Source organism: Maylandia zebra, linkage group LG1 (assembly GCF_041146795.1).
Source record: "Maylandia zebra isolate NMK-2024a linkage group LG1, Mzebra_GT3a, whole genome shotgun sequence".
NCBI classification, from domain to species: domain Eukaryota; kingdom Metazoa; phylum Chordata; class Actinopteri; order Cichliformes; family Cichlidae; genus Maylandia; species Maylandia zebra.
In genome coordinates this window covers 29,233,422-29,249,564 of record NC_135167.1, presented here as the reverse complement: position 1 = coordinate 29,249,564, position 16,143 = coordinate 29,233,422, and the positions used below count along the sequence as shown (strand labels likewise).

General features: G+C 40.6%; 1 protein-coding gene across 3 annotated transcripts; it reads right to left on the bottom strand.

Moving 5' to 3' along the window:
- Positions 1-5,205: 5,205 nt before the first annotated feature.
- Positions 5,206-15,910, bottom strand: LOC101464050 (mortality factor 4-like protein 1). Of its 3 annotated transcripts, XM_076884496.1 has the most exons (13): positions 15,696-15,910; positions 15,301-15,347; positions 15,139-15,206; positions 14,935-15,021; positions 13,519-13,599; positions 13,299-13,324; positions 13,001-13,089; positions 12,586-12,687; positions 12,055-12,143; positions 11,123-11,295; positions 9,937-10,052; positions 7,848-7,932; positions 5,206-5,776 (listed from the first exon to the last, which is right to left on the bottom strand). In XM_076884496.1, the coding sequence occupies exons 1-13, from the start codon at positions 15,733-15,735 to the stop codon at positions 5,766-5,768; spliced, it is 1,014 nt and encodes a 337-aa protein (XP_076740611.1). In that variant the 5' UTR covers positions 15,736-15,910; the 3' UTR covers positions 5,206-5,765. The 3 variants fall into 3 exon arrangements, with proteins under 3 accessions (XP_076740611.1, XP_004558001.1, XP_076740619.1); XM_004557944.3 differs by lacking the exon at positions 9,937-10,052 and having other exon boundaries at positions 15,696-15,905; XM_076884504.1 differs by lacking the exons at positions 5,206-5,776; positions 7,848-7,932; positions 9,937-10,052 and adding an exon at positions 10,059-10,615 and having other exon boundaries at positions 15,696-15,908.
- Positions 15,911-16,143: the final 233 nt, after the last annotated feature.

The window sequence follows — 16,143 nt, the reverse complement described above, 5'->3', positions numbered from 1 at the left end:
CTTCTGAGTAAGGAAGGCCTCTAAAGACGAAGGGGCCACAAGACTTTCCTCAATCCCAACCCATGATGGCTTATCAGTAGAGGAATTATGTATCTTAACTAACTGAGAGAGGGAGAAAGCATAATGATACCAGACCATCTTAGACAATGCCAACCCACCACTCTCTTTAGCAGCATATAATTTAGACCGATTGAACAATGGCTTTTTACCTGCCCACACAAAACCCTCTACACATGTATTATAAAGCTTTAGCAAATTATGTGGGACTGCTATCGGTAACATGTGAAGAAAGTACTGAAGTTTAGGGGCAATAATCATCTTCACCAAATTAATTCTGCCCAAAAGGGACAGATTTATTTTAACCCAATTCTGCAACAGCGAACGGATGTTTTGAATCACTGGGGAAATATTTACTTTCATTATGTTGTCTAAACCAGGGGTCAATTTAATCCCCAAATAAGTCAGACCCTCGGGCATCCACTTGAAATGCCATAAACTCCTCATAACAGGCGGACACAATTTAGAAATAGGCATAGCTTCAGACTTAGACCAATTTATAGTGTATCCAGAGATTACAGAGAAAGAATCAATAATTGAGGAAATTGCAGGAACGGCCTGTTCTGGGTTAGTTGAAATTAGTAAAATATCATCTGCATACAAAAAAGTTTTATGTTCTTCTTGACCCAAATCCACCCCTCTAATTTTCTTACATTCACGTAAAGCTATGGCTAAAGGCTCCAAAAACAGAGCAAAAATGAGAGGTGATAAGGGTGAACCTTGTCTAGTACCCCGACTTAACGAAAATGAGGGTGACATTATCCCATTGGTAATAACTGTAGCCATTGGATCTGTGTATACCACCTGAATCCACTGCCTAAAAAAGGGACCGAAACCAAATCTCTTCAAGGTATGAAACAGAAAAGGATACTCAACTTTATCAAAAGCTTTCTCTGCGTCCAAAGAGAAGGCAACGACAGGGTCTAGCTTAGTCCTGCTCTTCCAAAGTATATGCAATAACCTACGTAGATTATCCGCAGAGCTTCTATTTTTCACAAAACCGACCTGATCCCTATGCACCAAATACGGAAGAACTTTTTCAAGCCTAAAAGCTAATATCTTAGAAATAATTTTTTCATCCACATTAATTAATGAAATTGGGCGATAATTCCCACAATGCTGTGGGTCTTTCCCTTTTTTATGTAATAACGTGATCACTGCCGATCGCATACTAAACGGTAGTCTCCCTCTTTGAAACGCATCTTGATATACCGACAGTAGTCTTGGAGCTAGTTCGTCCACAAACACCTTATAAAAATCTGATGGAAATCCATCATTACCTGGAGATTTACCCACTCTAAGGCTGCCGATTGCCTGCTTAACTTCAATTAATGTAATCTTACCTTCTAATATACTTCTTTGATCTTCCGACAGGCTGGGAATTTTAATAGAAGAGAAGAAATCTGACAGCCTCTGTTCCTCCACCAGTCCATTAGAAGTGTACAGCTCCTGATAATATTTAGTAAAAATATCATTTATTTCTTTTTTACTAGTAGTCAACTTATTATTATTACTAGGATCAAAAATAGATGGTATAAGGTTACTAGATTTTATCTGCTTAACCCTGTGTGCCAACATTTTACCTGTTCTCTCCCCTTGTTCAAAGTACTTCTGATTTAGACAAAACATTGCATATTCCACTTTTTTCTCCAATATGCTATTCATCTCAAATTTAAATTTAATTAATTTGTTCCATAAGTCCCTCTCTGGGAGCAACATATGTTGTTTTTCAAGCTCCTTGATATCCTGTTCCAACTTCATCAGCTTATCCCTCTCAGCTTTTTTAATCAAGGAGCAATATTGAATAAGGCGCCCCCTCAAATAGGCCTTAAAAGCATCCCAGGTCATTCCAACGTCGTCAATAGAGCCCTCATTGTACAACCAAAACTCCTTTATCATTTCCCTTATACATTCGCAATGACCCTTATTCTTCAGTATTGAGTTATTCAAGCGCCACCTAGGTGACGGTTTAATATTATCAGTGTCAGTAAGAACAAGGTCAATGGGAGCATGATCCGATATAGCAATGTTACCAATAGAGGACCCAATAGTTTGACTTGCCAAAGAACGGGACACCAAAAAGTAATCTATCCTGGAGTAGGTTGAGTGAGGATGCGAAAAAAAGGTATAATCTCTTTCTTGAGGATGAAGAAGTCTCCATATATCTACTAGACTCAGTTCCTCTGACATCACGTCCACCGCAGCGTTTGTTGGGTCCTTGCTTAGTCCAGTACAAGAAGATTTATCCAATAAGACATCCCTGACCCGGTTAAAATCTCCCCCAATTACAATGTGTGTGTTACCTATAGTCCGCACCATGTTACAGATTTCATGAAAAAATTGTGGCTGAGGAGAATTAGGAGCATATATATTGACCAATGTCATTTTCCGCCCCTGTAAACGTGCATCCAAAACCACCCATCTACCCTCCTGATCTGTATAATGCTTAAAGACCTGAAAATCCAAGTTTCTTCTAATCAATATGACCACCCCTCTTTTTCTAGCCGAAAATGCACTAAAATAAACTTGCGCCACCCAGTCTCTTTTAAGCTTTAATGATTCGGCCTCATCAAGATGGGTCTCCTGAATCAGGGCTATATCAGTCTTTTTCTGTTTCAGATATGTGAGGATTTTCTTCCTTTTAATAACATTATGACAACCCGCTATATTCCACGACACAATTTTACATAACTCCATAACACCATGTGAGCCGAATTATTATACAAATTTATCCAGAGGAATATCCCATTTACCCATATAACAACTCTTAGAGCCAGTAACATGAGACAACCCAATGATCCAAAAATTAGGTCTATACAGGACAGTTGGTACCATACCATCAAAACCAACAACAAAACCAAACACGAGAAAAGAAAAAAAAAAAAAAAAGAAAAAAAAAAAAAAAAAAAAAAACAAACAAAAAAACAAAAGAACATGAAAACATAAAAAATCGCAGGTCCGTGGCACTCAAAAAAAAATTCCCAGATGGTGTCCCTCCTTACGTCCCCCCCCCCCCTCAAAAGTAAACCAACCCATAGCTTATCAAATCCTCTTAATCTACATCACCCGGAATGTTAGCCAAATCCAGGCCGCTTAGAAATTGCTTAGCCTCAGCTGGGTTGGAAAACTGATGATACTGGTTATCCACTGAAAAAGTCATAACAGCCGGAAAACGAAGAGAATAGCCAATCTTGTACTGTTGCAACAAGCGGCGCACCTCATCAAACTTCCTGCGTTTTTCTTGTACCTCCTGAGCGTAATCCTGGAAAAAAAGAACTCTCATGCCTTTCCAAACGATCTGCCCCTTTTTTCTGGCAGCCGCCAGCACGGACATCTTGGCTTTATCCCGTAGGAAGCGAACAATAATGTGTCTCGGTCTGGAGTCCGCAGTGGGCTTCGGAAAAGCTGGCCCCACTCGATGGATTCTATCTATTTCGTAGTAATCTCCCATCTCAATGTCCAGAGCCTCAGACAGCAGATTCTTCACGTAATCCTCAATATTACTGCCTTCGGATCCTTCTCTAATACCCGATATTCTAATATTCTGGCGCCGTGAGGAACCCTCAAGCGCCGTTACTTTTTCCTGCAGCCGCTGGTTCTGTATCTTCAAGATCTTACATATTGAGCTGGCTTTAGCCTCTTCGTCCTCCAATCGAGAAATTCTTGTCTCTGTTTCATCCACTCTCACACCCAAACTGTTCACAGCTTCCTTGAGAGACTCGATACCACCTTTCACCGCCGTCATGTCTTGTGCTACCTGCTCAAGCAGAGATCTTATAGAAGTCAGCTCGGCCGCCACACCATCTTGGGAAGGACACCTGGCATCAACTCCATCAGGTGTCTCCGCCATAGTAGTTAGTGAAGTAGCCTGAGTGTTGTGTGTTTTTCCTCGCGGCATAATCGAATCGTTGCGTAAAACGTAATGATTCTTCTGACTCCTTCCACTGAATTTACCAGGGCAGATCCCAAATAAGACAAATAACCGGCTCTGACCTATTTTTAACGAGGTTTCGGGGGAAGAGGAGTGCGCGTCTCCAACTTAAACTGCCATCTTGGGCGGGCGTACCACGTGACTCTGGGTTACTTATTGTTAACGTTTATTTACATCTTCATTATTCTGGACATATGTTTGAGTAGGTGAAGTATGATTCCCATGAGTGAAGCTCGCACAGGGAAGGGTTGGGGCAGCTTGGGCGTCCTTAGAGTTGGTCATAGAGGCCCTGATTCGTTTAGTGCACTGACAGCCTGCAGAGCGCAGCTCCGCTGACCTGAAGTGCCTGTGTTTCTGTGCAGACAAGTAAAAGCAACTTACAGACTCATATCTTGAAGTTTTTTTTTGTCCACCCAAGTGTGCATCATAAAGTATCCAACAATACTTTAAAATAGGTTCTTTGTCTGTAGACAGCACTGGTTCACCCCTGACACTGAGTGACTCTATGCTTAAAGAAACAAACCTATCTCTTAGAATGGCCAGGTACAAGGACTGAACTGAAAATGAGTAAAAAAGCAGCCACTGCATAAAAAAAGACCTCCAAGAACCCTGAAGAACTATTGTTCAAAGGCACTCCAAAAAATGTAAAAAAGCAAAATATAAAGAAATGAGGGGTGGCTCAAGACATCTGCACAGCACTGTTTATGATATGTATATTTCTCTAACTCTCATACAACATTTTTCAGGGCACATTTTTTAGTCCACAGAACTCCATTTACTGACCAGTAAAAGTCATTTCAAATTACAAACACACACCAACATATATAGGAATCAGACTCCATGACTGGATCATGTTTAATAATTCCTTGGTAATTTTCCCATGCTGATGTGGGGATATGTATGTTGTAGTCTGTCATGTGGTGTCAAAATCTGGTTGTAGGCATTTTGGATGTTTTACATTTGCAGGATTAACACTGAAAACTGATTTGCACTTTAACAGTCAACACATGTAATTGAAAGATACTTTGACCCTGTGTCTCGTCAGGTGAATACTAAACCAAAACTTAGCAGGAGGATGGCTCTCTGTTTTCAATTTCATTTCCTGCTGCTGCTTTTAATTATAAGCGACATTTACAGCAAGATATGTCTTGAAAGGAGAGAGATAAAACCAAATAATTTACTTGATGTGAAAAAGAACGCACAGTAAACGAGCTGGATACTGTGTATAAACATATATTTTTTTTTTCTTTTTACAAACTGATACAAATACACAAGATACAGATACAAAAACATTAACTGCTGAACACTGACTGAGGACCAGCATTAAACTGCACCTCATTTGGCCGAAGAAACACCAATAAATACCCACATGCAACAAATATCTATCAGCTGGAATGCAAAAACACAGAAGAGCTGCTCTGTGGTAACGGACGATGAAGAACTACACTTTTATATGAAAAAAAAAAAAGGTACATGAAAAGGAAAAGGGGAAAAAAGAAAAGTGACTCAGTTAAAAAGGTTTCACAATTTTTTTTTCTTCTTAACCGTGACGAGCTCCTGAGACCCTGGCGGGGGAAGCAAATCAGTTCAAGTGAAAAATATCGCCAAAGACTGCGATCCAAAGGGTAGTCACGGATATTTCAGTTGTGGTCTGGGAGAGTGGGATGAGGTGTCTCAATAGGAAAGAGGTTTGCTGAGAGCTCTCACACAGCTTTGCGGTGGTACTCTGGGGGTGCGACCTCATAGTCGCTGGCACTGAAAAGGGTCGATGAATTCTTTACCAGGTACCTGAAGGAAACAAACAACTGACTGTCAGTGAGGAGGGAAGCAGGAACGCCTGGTGCAGAGTGTGTTGTTCAGCAGTAGTCAGGCTCATGCATTTACAAAATGACTGTTACAGTAAGATTAGATTGTGGCAGATGCTTTGCTGCCAAATTACAACTCTGAATAAAAGTCGAGTTTAGTTTGATTCTATATGTATGTAAACAAACTGGCAGAAAAAAAAACTTTATGGGAAAGTCATATTGAGAACTCAATGAGAATGTTTATGTTTTCTTATTCTTATAAAGAAAAAAAAAACCTTTCCAAGCATCAAGGAAATGACTACGCTTTGGATCGGTGATGAAGGCTCAAAGCTAAATCACCAGTGTTTTACTTCAATAAGTCTACAAGTTATATAGGAAATGACAGCAGTGTCTGCATTTTTGTCTACCCTTCGTCTTCTCTATGCAAAACAGTCAGGATAAGAAACTGCAGTAAGATGGTGCATTTAAGAAATTAAAACCTCCATATGTACTTGTGTAGGGGGGAGATTTGTGGCTCAGCAGCAGGGGAGGGGTGGAGCAGTGTGTGGTGTCAGGGTGGGGTTTCGGCTGGTTCACCACTGCTCCCACTGCCCCCTGTGGTTCCCTCCATTGCACTGGGCAAGGGAAATGACCCCTCAGTCACTTTAATTTTAAAACTGTGTAATTTTAAAATATACAGTATATTCTGTGTATTTACTATCTCACTCTTATTGCCTGTTTATGCCCTGTCCTTATCTTCAACGTCATGCTGCTCTGTTGTATCTTAATTGCTCCTTGGGGATAAATAAAGTCTTTCTGATTCTGATTAATGGAGATCTTTCAGGCCAAAACAAAGGCATTTCGCTGGCCCGAGGAAGAGTGGGCACTTGTAATAACCTGTTGAGGTAGTGTGTGGGGATGCATTCACGACCTGTAGGAGCATGTAGTATCTGTGGGTTGTCCGATGCTGCCGTCTGGCAGGGCCCTCACAAGAAGGCCTTGTAATTCACTCTATGAGAGATTTCCCATCAGAGCAGTGTGTTGATGACACCCTAAGCTATCCATTGACCAAGTGATAAGAACTGATGGTCACATGGTGCGCCCTGACACAGTGCTGACCTACACACACTTTGTATTGACTAAGTATAAGCATTATCGAGTGAGTCGCACAGAGGAGGAACACAACCAGGTGCTGGTGCCAAAAAGCTGCCGAGAAACGATTTTCCAAGCGCCTCATTATAACCCCATGGCAGGGCATTTGGGATATGACAAAACTCTGGAGCGAATAATGGCCAGATTTTATTGGCTGGGTGGATTTGCACCCAATTTTCAGATAAGCTTTGGCTGGAGTTGCCAAATTTCATCATTCTTGCTTCCCTCCATTGTGATAACCATGACACACAGGCCCAGAGAGTGAATGTTGCTGCACTACAACAGCGGTTTGCAAATGTGTTCTTCCCCTGCCTGGCTGTACTTCACTCATAGAGCACCATTCTGAAACACGCCTTGGTATGAAGTCATGGCCCTACAGGTTAGGTGTGCATGGGTGCTTTATCCTGTCACACTCCTGTCCTTCAGCTGAAAAGACTTCTATATATAAAAAAGGAGTGTCTCCGCCCTGCAGGTCTTTTTTTGTTCAAGAGGGGAGAGGTCAGAATTACTTTCTCTCTCAATCATGTCTCTCACACAGCCCGAGGCCAACCATATAGACCGTACCATATCTGCAAGTCATGTTATGTCACCACTGTATCAGTTAGTGTAGATGTATCCGCAGTGCTGTTCACACATCAAAACAACTAAACATCACGCACAAGTGATCTAAGAGACCAATTTCAATTTGGATTCAGTCCCAAAGAACGGCACGGTACCTCAGTCTGTCATAACGCGCTGCAACGTGTACGGTTAGTCTCAAGAAAAATACTTTCCAGAGCAGAAAATCGATTTCATGGCTTATGTTTTGAGGAACTGCAACAAGCCTGGCTGCACTAATGTGAATGTGAATACAACATGACATTTGAGAATCGGCCAAACATGACATGGAGTGACTGGTGTTGTGCTGGGAGTTAAAAGCTTACTTGAGGAAATCTTGGAGGTAACTGAGCAACAGAGCCAGACTCTTCTCATCCAGGGGAGTGTAGGCCAGCATGGCTCCAATACGAACTGTTGGTGGAGGACAACATACAGCGTATGAGCAGCATTGCATACGGTAAATTTGGAGATTGAGGTAAGATTTCTATAACATCACCACAATCGAAAAATGTGACATAAAGAGGGGAGAAGCCTACTTTTCAAATAAACTGACTGGTGCTACAAACATCTAAATAAATAATACTTTAAATAAACTGCTTAAAAGAAAATCAGGGAATAAGGACCAAGTTGTAATGAGAGTATAGCATAAAGTCAGTTAAATGTGGGATTTTAATCTGGTTAGTTCAGTAGCAGAGGGGGTTGTCTGGTGCTTTGGTGCGAATGAAATTATCAACATGTGAGCTAGAGGGGCAACAATGAGACACCCCCCAAAACAGGAATGGTTTTACAGGTGGAGGCCTCTGACATTTTTCCAGACTGTTAGGAAAAAATAATAATAAAATGAAATTTCAGCTAATTTCAGTCACGTCTAACAATCCAGATGAGTCATCATAGTTGAAGTAGCCATAAAGCTATTTTGTGTACAATAACTAATACTTCAATCCTTTTACATTGGGACTTCTCTTCGAGCCTATTTAGCACTTTCATCCACGAATTTACAAAACTGCTTAAAAGGTGAACCAGAAATATTGAATTAACTGAACTGAAAGGAGCAGATATAAATTCTGCTGCGACATGTAAAAAGAAGCATGATGATTAGGAACACATACTTTTAATGGGCCTTGTGCCCGTGAAAAGCAAAAAAATGTTTCCAGCTTCAAATTTTGCCACTTTGTACTGCATTCCTACTATTTTTCTGTCTTTGGAAGTTCTGATCTGACTGGCAACTGCAATTTAAACTTGCACTGAGAGCAAAATCAACTTCTTTGAAGCAACGTTCATGCGGAGGAGCATCACTGCTAATGAGATCTGGGTCTTCAGGTAGGACACTGAGACCAAACAGAGGTCTTCAGTAGAGTGAGACCACTTTTTTCTCTCCCTTTAGCTCAGCATTTATGGAGTTGTGCACCGTGTCCCCAGGTTTTTGTCCTCCCAGGTTAAAAGCCAACGAGGAGTTTAACCGTATCATCCTGTGGTTTTCAGTGTAAATGAAATTAACAGTGGGACGTGCCTTGTTACAGCAACACAATCTTGCTCTCACTTACTCTACCTAGCACATTCATTAGGCTCTCTGTGACTTTGTCTCCTTTTTCTAAAATGAAAATGAAGAGTTGTAAAGAAGAGGACTCCCTTACTGCATTTATTTATATTATATGTATAGCACTTTGGAGCACACCTTTCACTTTATTAAAAGCACCTTATCAAGCACTTTATGAGCATTGCACTTTAAGCATGGATTTGCACACAAGCAGTTTAAATATTGTCTATTTATTGGGAATTTTAAAATCAGTTGGTAGCCTTATTTCAGATCCTGCGCAGCTGCTCCTCGTCAAGGAATGTGGTGGTTGTCTGTCAGGAGAGAAGAATGGTGATTGAGATTGTGATTAAGGTTTACCAGTAAGGAAAACTAATGCAAATGTGTGTGTGAAATCTAGGGATAAAAGTGGTGCAAATAGGTGTTTGTAAGATAATGATTACTCACCTTTCTTGCCTGTGTCTTCTTCAAGGTGTTTGGGCAAATGTTTCCCCGGGGGTCCAGACACCATTTAAAGGTTCCGGGCGAGACCATGGGTAAAGAGTGTGGTGAATCTTTTTGTGCTTGGGTTTCTGGGTTTTTATAATATTGGGTTTGGTGTAACATTAAAGTGTGAAATATTTATTAATATGTAAATGTGAAAATGTATTTATGTATTTATTTATTCTTATTGATATATTGTATACTGTGGGGGAAGGTTGGGATTTAAGAATTTACCTGAGAGTGGAATAATGGTTAAGTCTGTGACAGCTGAACATATTTAAGGCTGCCAGTTGTCATTAGAGCGTGGATTTTTTTGTGCTGTGAAGAAGCTTGACAAGTTAATTGTTGTAAGGAGAGCTGTATAGGAAATAAATGCATTCTTGTTCCACTACTCTTGCCTTGGTCCATCTCACTGTGTTTCCAGCCGCTAAGGTCCGCCCTGTTACAAGAGTTATCATTTCATCATGGAGCAGGACTTTCGAACACAAACAGTCTGAGATGCCCAAACAAGCATCTGTGAAGCAAACAGCGACCAAATTTATTTACGATTTTTTTTCTGTTTTTTTCTTGTTACCAAGTGCGAACTTGATTACGCTTCATATAGTTTACAGTGCATCCAGAAAGTATTCACAGTCCTTCACTTGTTCCACACATTGTCATTTTACAACCTTGTTCCAAAATGGATTACATTTTTTTTTCAATACTGAATAATGACAAAGTTAAAAAAAAAAACAGTCTGCAAACTTGCATGACATTCAAAACTGAGCTCAGCCGCATCCTGTTTCCACTGATCATCTGTTCAAATGTTTCTACAGCTTGAATGTCCACCTGTGGTAAACTCAGTTCACTGGACATGATTTGGAAAGAAACATAGCTGTTGATATAAGGTCTCATAGTTGCAGGTCATGTCAGAGCACAAACTAAGCCATGAAGTCCAAGTAAGTGTCTGTAGACCTTGGAGACAGGATTGTACTGAGGCACAGGTCTGGGGAAGGGTACAGAAAAACTGAAGCAGCACTGAAGCTTCCACTGAGCACATTGGCCTTCCTCATCTCTAGAACTGGCCTCATGACGAACCTGAGCAATTGGGAAAGAAGAGCCTTAGTCATGGAGGTGACTGAGAACATTCATCTCCCAACAGGACAATGACTATAACCACACAGCCAAGATATCAAAAGAGTGGCTTTATTCTTGGATTTCCTTGAGTGGCCCAGCCAGAGCCCAGACTTTCACACCGCTGAACACCCCTAGAGATCTAAAAATGGCTGTGGAGTGATCCTCTCCATCCAACCAGATGGAGAGGTTCAGCAAAGAAAAGTGGGAGAAGCTCCTGCCAAAGGTGCTTCAAAAAAGTATTGAACAAATACGTAAAAACGTGTGCAAATGTTATATTTTCAATAAATTTGCAAGAATTTTAAAGCAAACTGTTTTCACTTTATCAATATGGGATACTGTGTGTAGAATTGTGAGGTGAAAATGAATTTAATCCATTTAGGAAAAAGGCTGTAACATCACAAAATGTGGAACAATTGATGTGCTGTGAACACTTTCCGGATACACTGTCTATGTTTCACGTGTTCCTACCAAACAGACGCAGCAGGTGCGGTGCTCCATACACCTGAGACATTGGCACATCCGCGTGTTCGGCCAGGATCTCGGCGTACTGCGGCCTCTCAAACTTGTAAAGCAGCTGAGTGCCCAGCATGACGTTGAAGTACTCCCGGATCCCTGCCACCACTTCACTCACAGCATATTCCCTAAGCGAATGGAGAAGAGAAAAGTCACGTATTTGGAGAGATAACTGGAGACAGCAGAGGTCAGCTCTCTATAGAACAGTCAATAGTACAGTTTTGAACAGTTGCATGAGAGAAATCACTGGGCTTACTTCTTCTCAAAGTTGTTTTTGTTGCGCTGTGATGCAGCAAATGTGAGAAAGCACACAAGTACTATTATAAGAAGACTGGTAACAGCAACTGCCACCCCAATAACTGGCTACAGACTATTAAAAAAAGAAAAAAAGACTACAAAAACTTACTTATTCTGGTGTATTTTTATTTTGATGCAAAAAGGCAGCATGCTGTGATATTTAAAGAAGTACTCAGATAAAGGATGCCTAAAAAAAAGCTTTAAAAAAGAGCCTAAAAAATGAGTTAGCGCCCAGTTTCCACAATTCTGAGAGAGGGAAAAAATTGAGTCGTGTATCCAAAATAATTAAAAGAATTCCTGTGGTTTAAAAGCACTGTTTGACTTACTGTGAAGGCTATAATGCACAAAATGCACAACTTACAGTTTTAGTGAGATCAGTGGTGTTGTGCCCTTAAAAATATAGTTCAGCTAATGGTATATGTGTTAGTAAGTGTTTACAAGTATCTCTATTAAAAGCAAATTTGTAAAGTGGAAGGAATTTAAGTCTTATGTGGTTGACAGATGCTGTGCCGCTGAACATTTTCATCACAGGATATCAGTGCTTCCTCACGCCTCCATTATTCTGAGAACGTCAGGATGTTTACTCTTACTTATTGTCCGAGTTTCCTTTTGATTTCTTGTAGTTTGCATAGTCCTCCAAGATGGTCTCTACATTCTTCTTAGCTGGCAGATGAAATAACTAAGCAACAGAAATGTTACACAAGCATTTCCATCAATAAAAACATCCAGACATCAACTCATTTCAAACTCAACTGTAACATTTACTCTCAGTCCTACATTGCAGAGCATCCTGTGCATGTTCTGACTTTGAAATGAGAAGAACAAATGAGCATGCTCCAGATAGTGATTCTGGCTGAAGCGCTCTCTTCAGACCTGTCCATTAGAAACTGCAGTTTAGGATGTGAGCGGTAGCCAGAGGTCCAGCTGTCATTAGCAGTGTTGCTTCACTATATCACGTATTGGGTGGGTCAGTTTGACCCAAGATTTTGGGATCCATTGTGCAATCAGAGACAAACGAGCACAAGTGGTCCAGAACCTGACATTTCTAGCCATCGCATTTCCATAAATATATGGATAAATATGAAGGAAACAAGTGAAACCTGCTGTGATTTTATTTTCACCTGTTTCTGTCGGGTAATGAGGTCCCAGTCATCCACCAGCCAGGGTTTCAACTCCTCTGGGATCTTCACCTTCACTTCCACACGGTTGGTGAACATCTCCTCCTGGATACACACACACACACTATATGACCTTGCTGCTTTTAAAAGTTTTTGTGTATTTGTGATAGCAAGTGTGGGTTTTACACCCACGGGGTAGACTGGTTCACTCATGCAGGAATAACTGACTCTTTGAACAATTTCACAAGCTTATTGAAGAAATGATACAGGACCAGGATGTTTTGTACTGCCTTGAGTGTGGACCTTCCCCCCCCCCCCCCAACATCTCAGTATTTTCCTCATTCTGCTCACACCTCAAGAAAGAAGCTCAGTTGTTATTCTTATAAAAAGTCCAGTTCCAATACATGATGATACATACACTCTCCACTGTGGGATCAACCCGAGCCCTCTTCTTTCGTGGCCCCTGGGGCATCTCGCCGCTGCTGGTACCTTCACCTGGCCCTGGGGCTAAAAGAAAAGGACAGCTTAAATAATACACAGAAATAAAAGGTGAATATGTTTATTAATAAGTCTCAGATCGCATCAGACTCCATAAATACAACAGTACTTGAACCTCATGAAGCCACAACACCAAAGATCTTTACTATAAGAACAAAAAATATTCTGGAAGAAAGCTACAAAATTCAATAAACATTTTGTACAAATATTTGACTTACTCTTCTGTTTTGCCTTTTTCACTTTCCTACAATGCAAAAAAAGACATCATGATTGTTCTTATGATTTGACACATATACCTCAAGTTGTCTTAATGTAATTCATTGCTTTGACTACATGCGAGCATATAGCACTCTAATAAATAATATCATCAAGGTTGCATCACAAGAACTGAGTTATTAAATGAATTATTACAGGAGGGAAAAGAAGCTGGACACTCACAGATCAACATTTTTCTGCTGCACAGCAGCAATCTTCTTGCTTGGTGCTAAGCCCCTCATCTTTCCCTCAACATAATGATCCCTGCAGAAAAAAATCAAGAGAGAGCACAATTATAGAAATGTATCTAAATTACTTTTACTGACCACCGTTGAGTTGTAGTGATGTATCACACCGTGGTGATGCAGACACGGCCTTGCTGTTTGATTGGGGGTGGGGGGGTATTTTAGAAATACACTGTCTGCAGCACTGACTTAACTGTTTCCAAAGTGGCCTCACAGTGTAGCGGTTTACAAATAAGTTAAAGATCCCTGGGTCGATTCTGGGAGGAGACACAAATCACCAAGGGCATCTGGCATTTAAAAAACTGCTAACATGCATAGCTACCTGCTGTGTAGCCTGTTTACAAAACACTCTGTTCCATTTGCAGACAGTGGTGTGTGATGTGGAGTCAGACAGTGTTCTCGTGGCACGTTGCTCAATAAGTTGTACAATCTCTTCTGGAAAAGTAAAAACCACCCCGCCGTTTTCCCCTATCAACATAACTTTATGTGTTAAATATGTCTAATATTACGTATCATGTATATCATATGGCAGAACTGACAGTAAAGTTCATGTTAATCACAAAAACACATATCTAATGATATCTGAGATTTCTGAAAATATCTGAAAAACAGAATAAAGAACGTTCAGCCTTTACTTAAAGGACTTTTCTGCTGCTCTTGTGTACAGAGAACAATACTGGTGCTACCTACACATTCAGTCTCACACTGAAGTTTCCTCATTTGCACCATAACATACACAGACTAGAATAATCCATATAAGCTTCATAAGAATCCATGTACACACTATATTTATATACACTGACAGTAACAACTATACAACTGTATGTAAGCTTTAATATAGCTTGTGTAATTCATATTTATACTTTGATATTTCATACTTATTTTAACATATGCATCTCATATTCTTATAGCTCTCCATTTTATCTTATTTTTGATTCATTCTTGTTCACGGGAAAACAAAAATGACCTGTAAATACTACGGAACTCGCAATAAAGCTGATTTTAACATTAAGATATCACAAAAACAGTATAGTGAAAATCTGATTATATACGTATGTATCCACACAAAAATACTGATCAATATATTGATATAGCATTTACTTATTTACTTTACCTCCCAAGAATCTGTAATTGGATGCGATTGGGCAGACCATATTGTGTAATGTCAACTCTAAAAGCTGCAAATTCTAAATTTATCCAGTCATGCCCAAAACAGAGCACAAACGGCCCCCTACTTTTCTTCTCGCTGCTTTTCTTTGACAGAAACTCTAAAAAGCTGACTGGACATTAGGAAGAACCGAAAACTCACAAAAACACTTCTTGGTCATGTCTGTGTGGGAAGAGGTTAACTCACTGATTGGCCTTTTGAAGCTCTTTTTGTTTGGCAAGGTTGCTGTCCACATATTTGAGAACTCTGCTTTCAGGAACCCATTCATCCCAGCTGCAAAGGAAGAAAAAACCCATCACAGATTCTCAAACGTCATCACAGTGTTATAATTCCTATCCAAATAGACGCACAGAGAGAAATGTCAGCCTATATTCAACTCAAGCTGCTCACTTTTTGTTCCATCCGCTGTAATGAATGAAGTATTTAATCTGCTTATCCTTTACGTTGATCTTGACACACTGTAAAAGCGAGAAAACACACAGGCCTTGGATCAGTTTATTTTTAACTGGGAATAAATGAGTAATAAGACCCTCATAAAGTATCGGGACAAACCTTTGCTTCATAGAGCAATGGCCCGTGAAAGCACAGGACTCTTTCACCTACGAGGAGGGGAAAACTAATGTCAAAAGCACGTTATGATGTTCATTACACCCACAACTAATGTAATCAAACGAGCCGCTAACGCAGAGCATGAACAGCAAAGCTAGCTAACAGTTAGCCTTCCGTTAGCGTCTGTAAAGCTTGAGCTAGCTTTATTGTATGCGCTTCATTGCGATATTACGTCAACGTAAGCTATGTTTTCATTGATATCTGAGCTTTATAAAGCCTCTTTCGCCTTCCCTAGGGATCACTATCGTCGAGCTGCAGCTGCAAGAACAACAACAACAAACCCGCCCCCTTCCAGCCGCTAACTGGGCATCATCGGTGCTTTTTTCCCCCCTACCGACCTTCTTGAAATTTCGGTTTAGGGTCCTGTTTTGGCGCCATTCACGGAGTCAACTGTTCGGACCTCTGAATGATTAAATTCTTGCATTGCCAGAGTCCATTTCTTCCAGGCACAAACACCTCCGACATTGGAGCCAAAGCCAGGGGAAGCCGAGAATGGCCTGCCTGCTGCGGGTCACCTGACCACCGTCAAGCCCCTGGGGGCGTGCTGCGTTCAAATGCTCCTCGTCAAACTCGTACAGACAATGATTTTCTCTGACTTTCAGGCAGACTAAAGATTGTATATTCATAAATATGCAAATATCTACTACACACGCGCGCGCGCACACACACACACCACTAACATCCAAGAGGTGATTTGTCTGCAGGAAAAACCCAGCCCCTTCAGTATTAGTAGCGTTTAAATTTCTCAAGGTGTCATTAGGGGAGACTGCTCATTTCTTTCTATGG

Bases quoted from the DNA above. Each gene is read 5' to 3' on its own strand.
- LOC101464050 (XM_076884496.1), bottom strand. From the start codon at position 15,735: ATGGCGCCAAAACAGGACCCTAAACCGAAATTTCAAGAAG. The intron at 15,022-15,138 runs GTGAGCAGCTTG...CTTCCTTTGCAG, and splicing joins TACAGCGGATGGAACAAAAA to CTGGGATGAATGGGTTCCTG. The intron at 7,933-9,936 runs GCAAGAGTAGTG...CTCCACCAACAG, and splicing joins ACACAGTGAGATGGACCAAG to TTCGTATTGGAGCCATGCTG.